This window comes from Ambystoma mexicanum, chromosome 12 (genome assembly GCF_040938575.1).
Source record: "Ambystoma mexicanum isolate Mex_15411 chromosome 12, UKY_AmexF1_1, whole genome shotgun sequence".
Classification (NCBI taxonomy): Eukaryota; Metazoa; Chordata; class Amphibia; order Caudata; family Ambystomatidae; genus Ambystoma; species Ambystoma mexicanum.
The window spans coordinates 818666965-818679350 of NC_090936.1; the positions used below are offsets into that span (position 1 = coordinate 818666965).

The 12386-nt window shown below is 40.2% G+C and overlaps 1 protein-coding gene across 1 annotated transcript in view; it reads right to left on the reverse strand.

The window, feature by feature from the left end:
* The window catches only part of SLC6A15 (solute carrier family 6 member 15), a 778634-nt gene that overhangs the window by 590977 nt on the left and 175271 nt on the right, over window positions 1-12386 (reverse strand). Inside the window, exon 2 of the mRNA XM_069629318.1 lies at window positions 6958-7401. Coding sequence (XP_069485419.1) covers window positions 6958-7246 — 289 coding nt within the window. The 5' untranslated portion in view covers window positions 7247-7401. The remainder of the gene's footprint in view (window positions 1-6957; window positions 7402-12386) is intronic.

Genomic DNA, 12386 nt, shown 5'->3' on the forward strand with positions numbered 1-12386 from the left:
AGGCTATCCAGATCTAGAAACCGAAGGAGTAGCGAAGGTGTTTTGATAGCGAAGGACGAAGCAAAATCATTCATACCATTCTTGTCCGAGATAGTGAACTCCTATAGCATAAGGCAGCTGTCCAGAATACTAAAAGATACGATAAACACAACGACAGATATACTATTTAACATGACGTTGGAAGAAAAGGGAATTAGGTTAATGATGCTGCAAAATAGAATGGCTCTCGATGTAATCCTGGTTGATCGTGGGGGAATTTGCAAGATTGTGGGATCAGCGGTTTGCGTATTCGTAGATGACTACTCCCCTACGATTTTTGAAGCAATAAAAAAAATGCATGTCCTAAGCTCCGAACTCTCTACTGGAGAAGGGGGCTGGGGAATAGGGTCCTGGTTTTGGGGAATACTGCGTTCTTGGGGATGGAAGTTGATTGCGATATTAGTAGTAGTGTTTGGCATATTCATAACGTGCTGTTGTTGCATAAACTGCCTACCAATAGTTTGCACTGAGATAACTGAGGTATGTATGCATATGATAACAAAAAGAAAACAAACTTATGGCCGGGATGACAGAGACACAAATGAAATGAAAACAGTGAAAGAATTAATGGCTATAGATATTAATGACGATGATGATGCTTATAATAGCATGCAAAACTCAGACATAGGTACTTCAGACTTATCGTCATCAGAGGAGGATACAATGAATGAATGAGACGCTTGGCATACGGCCATAAAATAAGTCCACCGAACATGAGTGTGTTGGTCTAGAAAAATGGACGCCTGTCACGATTGACGGCAAACGTATTTTGGTGGCCGAAGGCCAATCGTCTCATGTACATAACGATAGAAATACAGGTTTCCGAGTTTGACCAATGAGCAGTCGCTGCAAAAGGAGCTGAGCTCCAGCAGGTTAGTGAGAGAGCGCTAAAACAGATACGCATGATTATAAAAAATCAAAGAAGGCAAATCTGCCCTACAGATTGCTGATCGAAAGAATTGAGCCAAAAAGGCTGACCAGCCATTAAACAGAAACCTGGTGCTACAACTTTTTCACTTCATCCCTGCATTACGGGCAATCAAGAGTTCAGAAATAAGTCGAGTAGAACTGATAAACGAATTTGGCCCTGCAAACACACTGTTACATATTGAGTCCTTAAAGATAACTCAACAAGTGATGATGTGTGAAAGACTACTAATCGAAGCCGGATTTCAGATCTACGAAGTAGATAATGCATTATCAACCAAGAACATCCACACCACTAATACTCAACACCCTGAAAGGGGCGAGAGATAGAGAAGAGAATCTGTGAAAGCGCAAACGAGGGACGATGAGATAGCCTTGGGAGACGAACCGAAAGTGTCAAATCAAAAATTGAAATCACAGTGCCCAATACACTAGCGGCAATCGGAGCTTACAACCCTGCAAAAAAAAATGAATCCAGCATTGAAGAGGAAATAAATTGGGCTTGGTTAGCAAAGGCCCTAAATGAGCCCGTGAGAAGCTAATGCCAAGAGGAACGAAAACAGGTTACATGGGCAACCTGGAATACCAGGAGTTTCGCACATTTAGCAGTTTGTTCCGCAGATGTACTACGAACATGTGACATCTTATGTTTACAATAAACTTGGCTGCCCAAATGCCCATGTATTGAAGGCTTTGAGATTGCAATGAATCCCGCTATAGTCCAGAAGAAGGGTCGCCCTATGTCAGGTCATCTTATATTAGTCAATCGCAAATGTGGATTTGGTATACAATCCACGAGAAATGTGTTACCTAATATACAACATGCAAAATTGGAGTCAAACCTCTGGATGGAAACACAGAAAAAAATAGTCCATATTTTCAATTTAATGGACGAACTTCTGGACAATGTGGACAGTGTGATGGCAAATAACTGTGAGCTGAATATGGTGATATGCGGCGATCTCAATTTAAAATTAATAGAAACAGAGGCAAAGAAATCAGTGAAGGTGAAAGTTCCAATAAAAGAGGCAAAAATGAAAAGAATATAGCTAGAAGAAATGGACGATCGGTCCCTGAGCATTATGAATGGGAACACAAAGGGAAATATCCCACCAGTTGAAACGTGGGAGAGAGGACCTCAAAAGTCAATTTTAGACTATTTATTTTTAACAGAAGTAATGGCAGCCGAAATTACATCACTGAATGTGATAAAGACCACTCAAAGCGATCACAATTTAGTAACCCTTACCTGGAAGCAAACAATTCCCCTGAAAAAAAACACAGCTAAACCAAGTTTTTGAATTGGAGCCAGGACGGAATTGTCTGAGAATGATAGCCAAAGATATACAAACACAGGCGGATGTGACAAAACCTCAATCCAGTTTGCCAAATAAACATCTGATTGAGTACCGTGAATTCATGGAAATTTACAGAATGGTATCTAAATGCCAGGGGAGGCCTCAATACAAGAAACATACATTTGAGGAACAAATCGCTGAAAGAAAAAGAGACCTAAGGAAAAACTGCCGTAAAATCAGGAGTGGAAATCAGGCAGATCAGTCACTAAGAATAAGAACATTGAAGAACAAATACAGGAATTGGGTGAACATCCACAGAGCAATCCTGGAGCAAAAAAGACGCTGAAATGATGTTGAAGACGCTCATGCAAAGAAACTCCAGAGGTTTTTGGTCGCTGATGAATGAAGCGGGTAATCTTCAAAAGGTGGTGATCAAAAACATGTAACAGAAAGCCACTGGGAAGACCACTACAGTTGCTTGTCTGAAAAAAACGTGTCGACCAACTCTCCCGATCTCCCTAAAACACAACCCTGGGACCTGACTTTCGAACATGATGATATAAAGGAGTGCATTAAAAAATGTAGTGCCTTACGTGCCGCAGGTCCAGATGGCCTATCAAATCAGATGCTAAAAGAAAACATAGATTAATGGACTGAGTTCTGTGAGACGCTATTCGAAAATATCACACAAGAAGCCTGAATACCACTGACATGGAAAGAGGGCATAATCGTACCCATTTTTTAAAAAAGGATGTCGAACAGAGCCAACTAATTACCGGCCAATAGCCCTGCTAGATGTGGTGGGGAAAATCTTCGCCACTCTGCTGTTACAGAAGCTAACCGTGTGGCAGAAAGCAAGCAAAGCGATTGATATTAGACAAACGGGCTTTGTAAAGGGAGTAAGGTGCACCCTGAATCTCCTGCTCAACCTATTAAAAATGGAGGCGATCCGCTCAGGCCAGAAGGTATATCTAGCATTAATTGATCTTGCACACGCTTTTGATGGAGTGGATCGTGAAACCCTCTGGCTGAATTTGAAAAAGCGGGAATGTCCCACTAGTCTCATACTGGCGATAAGAGAGCTGTACTCACAAACCATGGTGAAGATCCGGCTAGACAACCAAGGCCACCACTCAAAGGCAATACCAACTGCCAGAGGAATAAAACAAGGGTGCCCTTTGGGTGCAAGGCTGTTTAATTTTTACATTTCCGAAGTGGGAAAAGTGTTTGATGGCGTAAGAAGTACACCCCCCACATTGAATGGAACTCAAATTAGCTGGCTCCTATATGCAGATGATATTGTGTTATTAGATATCAACACCGATAGGTCTGCAATGGAAACTAACAGCCCTGAAAGCCTATACTGAGAAGATGGGCTTAGAAGTAAATACGGCTAAATCAGAGATCCTGATCCTTGAAAATCTAAAAGGAGCTTCCCTGAAAAAACGAAAATTTCACTGGATGCTGGGTAAGGAACAACTGAAAAAAGTGAAGAGCAGCAGATACTTAGGAGTTTACATCAACTCAAGTTTATATGACGAACCAATGGCACTTAAAACAGTAAATGTAAAAGTAAATGCAAGCAACTAACAGCACAAGCGCTGGTTGTTCCTAACAAATATGGGAAATTCTCCTACAGCCCAGTGATTAATTTTTACAAAAGCAAAGTAGTCCCAGCACTAATCTTCGGAGCGGAAAGCATGTTCGGCTGCTCATGGGAAATTTTATCTTGTTGTGAGGGCATGTTCTGGAAAAAGATTCTGCAAATACCAGCAAGTTACCCAACGGTTTGTGTCTTGTACGAAGTAGGTGTGGTGACCTTGAATGCCAGAATCACATGGAACATGCTTTCATTATACTGCAAGACAATGGAAACTTCAGTATTTCAATTTGAGATACTGGCAGAACAAGAATCATTGTGGACCCAGCCGATACTTCAACAATGGAGATCGAATTGCAGAAAAATCCTGCAGGATTGCAGGGGCAGATGTTAAGTTGTTGATAACCAACCCGAACGCTGTAAAAAAGAAACTCCTCGAACAAGTTGGATCAGGACAGTAGAGAAAAGAAGTTCCCACAAATGCATAGCAAACAGCCCAGTAGAAGCTAAGGATGTGAACCATTCATTTCAATATATGGAAATGTTTCCGTGCAAAATTCTAAGACGATACTATCTGAGATTCAGACTGAACTTGTACGAAACGAGAGAAGTTAACAGCCACAGAAGGAAATTGGCGAGCAAAGAAGTGAAATGTTGTTTCTGTCTAGACAATAACGAAACACTGAAGCACTTGATACTGCACTGGGCTCAAAGACTTACGAACTAAATATTTGATCCAAGAAAGAAACCTGTTTCCAACATACAGCGCAGAAGACTGGTGGGTACGCTTGCATTGTAGTGCCCACAAAAAATTTCCACTGGCACTTGCCTTCTTTCTACAACAGTTGGAAAGTATGATTGCCAAAAAAGACCAAGAAACACAGGTGTAGTCGTCTGGAGGCAATAAGAGAATGACATGAACCTAGCGAAATTATAAAAAGTGATTTGCTGTTTTATCTAGAGTAAAGCATGGAGACAGGTAGGGGCAACCAAGGAACGGTGAGAAGCTTTAGAAGTTAATGATTTTGTAGGTAGTAAAGTATTAAGTATTAACTATTAAGTATTAATGATCTTTTTTCAAATGTTTGTATAAACTAAATGAAAATAAAAAAATAAAAAAAAGAAGGTAGAGTGTACTATGGGGAGCAATGTATAGTACTATTTGAGTAAAGACAATTGTGCGTCTGTGGAATTACACCTGTGATGGCAAGACACCCCTATCCAGCAATCGATTACACCAACGAAGTGGTTATTGCAGCCATCTGCAGGGCTTTGTACCATCTTCGTAAATCATTCACATTTCATCGTTTCATCTGCACATGGACTACATGTTACATTTTGTTACACTCTCCTCCCTTCCCGTAGTGCTATAAGTCTGGTTCTCCCTCCACCCTGGACTATAGTCAGCTGTGCTTTCTGTAAACAAATCCACCAGTGTAGCCTTTCTTTACCATCTCCAATCCCTATTGAACCTAGGGGGGGGGGTTATAAAATCCCAGGAAAAACCTCCCACTAGACCTAATTTATCCTGACTTCCCCAAACAGAGGCTATTTGCAACTACAATTCATCCCACCTATGCACCATGATACTACACACACCACTCTATCTCTCTCTGTCTCACTCAATTAATTTCTTATGAGTTTTACTTAAATATCTGCTCACCTCTCCTCTCCTGGCACTATATGTGGAGTGTACAAAATGTTTTGCGATGTAGAAACTGATACACTATTTGTGTGTGGGTTTTTTCGTTTATCGTTTTGCATGCTATTGTAAACTAGCATTCTGTATTAATTGTGTATTCAATATTGCACCCAAAAGTTCATGAAAAAACGAATTTCAAATTGTGACATTTTCCTTCTTGTTTTTGCTGTTTAGGTTACAGCATAAAATCTATTGCTTTCTGACTATTGGCAATCCCTTCACTCTTTTAGGGTTTGTGTGCTCTAAACGAAACCTTTTATTGAAAAAAAAAAGTCCATCACCGCTATTTAAAAATCTTCAATAAATTATACGCACAAACACATTTTCAAAAGCATGATTAAAAGTAACATCAAAACATGTGGTTCAAATTGTTAGGATACGTTCCTTAAATCGTTACTTGGTTTTGCAATGAAATGCATGAGGACAACACACACAAAGAAGTGGTCAGGGACGTCATTTAGGGGTCTCCTGGGGTCGCAACTGTGACCCTTGAGGTCTCCCTTGCTACCCCTGTGGTCTCCCTTGTTACCCCTAAAAAACATTTTTTTAAAGTACTTCTTTATTTTAAAATAATTTGTAATGCAAGCTCCTGTGCTGTGGCCAGCGCCATGTGGCTCTTTGGTTCTGTAGTAGCTGTCTTCCTTGTTCAGGCCTTTAAAAAAGACAGGGGTTCCACAAGTGTAACATTTTCAGCAGTGACCCTAAATAAGAAAGAATAGGAATACCAAATCATTTGTCTTTCTGGAATTCTATACAATAATTTCTAGATTCATTAAAAGTTTATTTCAGGCACACTTCAGGGGTGACTCACTGATTTCGTCTGTTCTTAAACATCTCAACTCATCCATCCTTCTGAGGTCGATAAATGAGTACCAACACAGGCTGGGTGATATTTTATGTATATGTGTTCTATATAAAGCGCTTAAGAGGGAGTGCTATATAATAAGACGTCATTATCATTTAGCCACGGACGTCGACTTGCATTCACAGTAATTTGGTAGATCTGAATGATACATATGGCAATCCATTGTTGTAAAAATGTATATCACATTATAGTTATATTATAACCATGTTTCATAATGTATTTAGGAACAATGCTATGTGATGCCACTTCCTTTTTTGTCAAGGGGTGAAAGGTTGTGTTCCATCAGTTCGTGTGATATCACTTGGGGAACGTTGGGGGTCAAATGGCATTACTTCCGGTGATGTCATTAGAAGACAAGGATCATGTGATGTCACTTCCGCTACCTCTGGAATTTTGGTGCAATGACATCTCTGCAAGTGATATGACACAGAATTCAAAACTGTAATAAATGTATAAAGAAAACACTACACCTATTAGCACTTACAAAGACGTTATTGAAAATAGGTGCATTAAAAGTCATTCATACCTCCACCATTCTTTTGACACAAGTAAGGGAACCTCCACACATTCCCCAAACCAACAGAAAATCCAACTTGTGCCAGAATATACTGGAGTTTACTGTTCCATGCTGGCCTCTCGTCCTCTACATCAGAGCCTTCTTCAATGTCTCCATCTTTGTCCAACTGGTCACCAACCATCAGCTCGCTTTTTTTGAAGCTTTCATCACACGAGTCCTCATTGGAAAGAAGATCTTTAACTGATTCGATGACATCATCATCTAGTTCTCTTTTTACTATCTTGCTATTCTTAGGCATTTGGCAAGACAACCAAGTCTGTGTTTTGTCTGGTTCTGTGTAGACAGTATGATGCCGTTGAAATAGTAAATATTGAAGACAAATCCTTTTTAGAATATTAGTGATGTAGAACTGAAGACACCTTTTTCTTTTAAAGCTTCATTGAATCCCAATACCTAGAAGAAGAAATATTTTATTAGCACAAGCAAACACGTTTTATCCAAAGCAAAATCACCTAATGCCTATTTTGCTGCCACTGAAACAATACAGCATATTTTCCACTGAGGACTCATGACAACAGAACAAGAACAAATAAACAAATAAAATAGATACAACACATGTCATATATGAAACAAAACCATTGATAAATACATAGAAATAATCAAGCCCCCTTTGGCACCTAGGAAAGCATGAAGTATATGAGAGTAGAATTGGCAGATGTATTTGCATAGGTGTTGAAGCCTTCTGTAACAGCACAGACAAGCTACCATAACTACAATAATGGAATGGTACTCTGAAACGTTACCAATGGTTAAGCAGTGGTGGATCAGCCATTTCAACCCATAATCTTTTCTTTTAATCATTGACTGTCTTGGTGAAATGCATATGCAGGTACATTAGCCTGTAGCATATTTCCTTATAGACTCAAGTAGCTCCGCAGTGGATATTGTTATTGAAAATAGAGAGGTGTCACAAAACCTGTACGATAGAAATAATTCAAAAGACCAAAGAACCACTGCACCACTTTGCAAGGGAAAACAAGGTTTATTGCAATCCAAAAGGTCCCAGACGCCATTCCGTAGAACCAAACTGACACAGGGCTTGTCACTCCCCAAGATGTTACAGGTTATATAGCGGAAAACTGCACATTAACATACAAAGGTTACAATGTTATCCCATCACCCTCAATGGCTACCACCAATAAAACATTTCAATGCCCCTCCTATATTCCCTGGGCTGATTGGCGACACCTTATCTAAACCGGTTCTCCTACCCACATGACCCACTGCATTATCACTATTGAATTCAGGTACGTGATTGGCCGACATTTACAATAACACACTAATTAATTATGACCTTCACATGATACCCCTCTGACCCAGACATGTTCAAAGCAAACTTATGATGCCTACTCTGATTTGATAATACATTAGGCCCTCTTATTATACCAGATGCCAAGGCGCACACAAGCTGCACCCTCAACATTGTAATACATTTACTGGCATCAACTCTGCTCCTCCTATCAAAATTACAGAACATTCCAGACATGGTTCCTCCTCATCTCCTTGAAGCCACAGGTGCCCAACAATTACGTGACCAAGGCACTGCTCTTGAGTCTGAATTTCAGGGATTTATTTGCTTTATGTGTAGTGCTATAAATCTTCACCTGGCCTATGGGCATCACAAAAACCTCTGCCCTATTTCTGATGATTTTTTCCTTTAAAGGGTACATCCCTACCTACCCCCACCACAGCTAACATTCCGTTCCCACTTGATTCTATTTATTTATTGGACATTTATATGGCTCCTAAACACAGGTGTTTCAGGCTCTGCATCTGGACACAATTAGTGTTTATCTGTGCACTGTGGGTGCCCCTGACCTCGGCTTCTCCCTTGGGGGACAGGAGAGGGATTTATCTTGAAGCTAAGCTAAACTGAGCCATAGCTCCACATCTGGGCCTTCATTCTGTTCATTGTGATCTTTGGTTTTCCCCAAACTAAAGCTGAATTGGACCCCCAAATTTCAGTTTTCTCGCTTGACAATTGTGACGTCTCGGTTGTTGAAAGGGTCAAAATGCTAAACCCAATGGATTTATCTCTTTCTGCGGACCTTCATGTAAACCAAGTCTCTAAAAACTGCTCCTACTATCTCCAACTCCTGAGGAAGACCCGGCCCTTCCTATCTGAGAAAAACTGCAGCTCTATTGCCCGGGCCATAATCTTGTCTAGACTAGATTATTGTAACTCACTTTTGATTGGATAAAATAAGAAATGCCTGTCTAAACATCAAATTTCCCATAACGAGGCAGTTAGAATTGTCAAAAGCAAATTAAAGTGGGATCACATCTCTAAGAGTAGGTAAGAACTCCACTGACTTTCCATCACCGCTCGTATATCCTTCAAAGCAGCAATATTGGTACACACCTCCCCTGATTACATTAAATCAGTGATTCTTCCCTACGTCCTGATTAGATATCTCTGCTCCTCCGAGATGGGGTTAGTAAGATCTTTATGTTTCAATCGAACCAATGGCCTAGGTAAATCCTTTCCAGGTGTGGCAGCTAAAATATGGAACTCCCTTCCTTCTAATCTGAGACTCGAGGAAAACCATCTCGGCCTTTGTCGTAAACTGAAAATGTTCTTCTTTGAATAAATCCCTTCCTGCTCTTAATCCTGCTGGAGCTCTTCAAGTCTCATTTGCTATGTGTCTGTCTCACTTGTGTCTAAGTTGGTGAGCCCTGATGCCTGTGGGCTTCAGCGCCTTATGAATAAATAAATACATTGTTAACTAGGCCTTAAAATCCAATATGGTGACACTCCTGCCATGTTAACACGCTAACTTCACTCCAACCACAGAACCTTCTGACTCCATCTTCTACCTACTTCAGCTCCCTCCTTGCACCTCTCTGGAAAACATAACTTTGTGTATCAGTTCAAAGCAAAGGGCATATGACATTGCACTCTATAACCTCTGCAACCGCAACAATAATATATTTGTTGCTCCTTTTGTGTTGTTATATGTAGGTAGCTAATATGTGTCAAAACTAACTACAAGTGATATGCCTGCCTTCTGCTGCGCAAAGCCCAACCTGCTCAGACTATGGTACGTGCTACTATGTTTTCCTCAGTCTGAAACATAAGTTGAGTGGCTTATTTTCCCTGGCTTTTGGACATTGTCTTGCACTTCAGATGGGAATCCCTCTTCTGGGATTGGACTCAGGAATTATCTTTATATAGTAAGTCCCATTCTGTTGGGGCAAACACAAGCTTAGGCAGTGGAATTGAAGGCTATGATTAAGGAGTTTGATGTGGTCAAGAAACTGTGTTTCTAACATTGCCACCCACCATTTAAGAGGTGGCATATTAAACATCAATGTCATATATAGAAAACAATTTCTTTAAATTTGTTGTGCATACATATTTGTAAGTTAGGTGGAACAGCAGTGGGAAGTCAGATCTGGTATTTAATTGTTTTCAGGGACCATTTGCTTTACTGAATTACAAGTATGTTTTTGTGATTCAGTTTTGGTAGTGGGAGTCAACAAAAAACGTGCATTCACTGTTAGAAGAAGTGAGTTGGAGTCAGATACAGTGAAATTCGATGCAGTATGATAGCAAACAAGTTTGGAATGGTCAGAGCTTATTTTTTTAATTGAGATGCAACTTTAATTAGCTTTAAGACTGCAGACAACTAATTGAAAAGGGAAAGAAATTGGTTTAACACTCTTAACATGCTGTGACAAAGCACGTGGAGGACTTGCGTGGTTGATAATATTCTGCAGCTGTACCTATTGCAGGTTGCTTTGAACAGCTTTAAAAACATTGTTCATGCCTTGGGCTTGCGTCTACACACTAAAGAGGAACATGCAGTCTCCAAAAGGTAGGGCTGAGCCAGGACACTGCCGTGGCCCCCGGTTCCACCACAGCATTGGCGGGACACATTATCGCACCGCGGCTGCAGTCATGACGGGAGATGCGCCCACCATTAAGTCAGGCAAGCTGACAGAAGTGCCAGCCAGGGCATCACTGCGGATGGCTGCCACTTCTGTCAGTCACTGTAATTTGTGTTAGGGGTCACCAGAGGAAGTTCCTGTCCCTTTGTTTCCCTCAGGTCACTGAGGCATCATTAACCCTCGGCGAACTGGGGGATTCCTTGACATATTTCAAGGTTTATAAAAGATGGCCTGAAAAGTACACAATTCAAGCCATCTTTTATAAAGCTTTGCCAACAGACAAAGATGCTTCAGGCTTTGTCCGTCGTCAAAGCTTTATAAAAGATGGATTGAATTGTGTACTTTTCAAGACATTTTTTATAAACATAGAAATGTTTTAAAAAGATGGTTTGAAAAGTACACAAACCGTAAGATATGCACACAATTATATATAAATGTTATATATTTGTCTGCGTACCTTACTATGGTTTGTGTACTTTTCAAGCCATCCTTTATAAACATAGACATGTGTTACAAATTTCTATGTTTAGAAAAGATGGCTTGCATGGTAAACAAACCACAGCAAAATATGCACATAAATATATAACATTTATATATATTTGTGTGCATAACTTACGGTTTTCATACTTTTTCAGGCCACGCCCAGCCCACAAGTCTCGCCCGCAAATGAGGGCCCCCACTCGATTTCTTACCCCACATAAAGCCCCGTTTACATGATATGTCCTGTGTGGAAAAGGGTAACACGCATGAGCTACAAAGTTTCCTTGTGGGCCGTTGGGCATTTTGGTAACTATGGCATTACAAATGTCTCTTACATGACACATATTTAAAGACAAACAGCAGGATATTGCTAAGCATAAATGCGTTCTTATTTTTTGCATCGGGCATAAATTAGCAACTTCTGTACTTTCCTTCAAGCTTGTGGGCATCAATGTATTGCCAGGACTCAACCTTGTTCATAGACTATTTGTGGCACAGTGCCGTACAATAACATGGTCTAATAGAAGGGGTGTAACTTGCATTAAAAATAGAACTGCCTAAAATGAAATAGTAGAGAAGTGGGCATGTTAATTTGCTGTCTAGAATGCCACCCACTGAGTGTTATTTCTAAGTGTGCTTGATTTTGACAGAACCAGTGTGTGTCATTATAAGTCAACATAGCAATACTCCTTTCAGTCCATCATTTTCCAGTCAATGCCTTCAGCAATGCCCCGTCGCTGTCGTGTCAGGAATAGCAGTTCTGTTGCTTCCAGAATGACCACTTGCAAAGTTAGAAATTTAAACACTTGTAGCAAAGATGCATTCAGACCTTATGGGTGCACACTAGAAGTGTTTTTTTTTTTTTTTTAGAAACAATGGTTTTACTATAGGCAAGGGACCAAAAGTGGAGAAAACAAAGTGGACATGTAAGTAACTGTAACCTGAACTTTTCTTTTAAAGCAATCTTCACTGTTGGTCTGTCATTAAAGTAATTCCATCTGCTTATT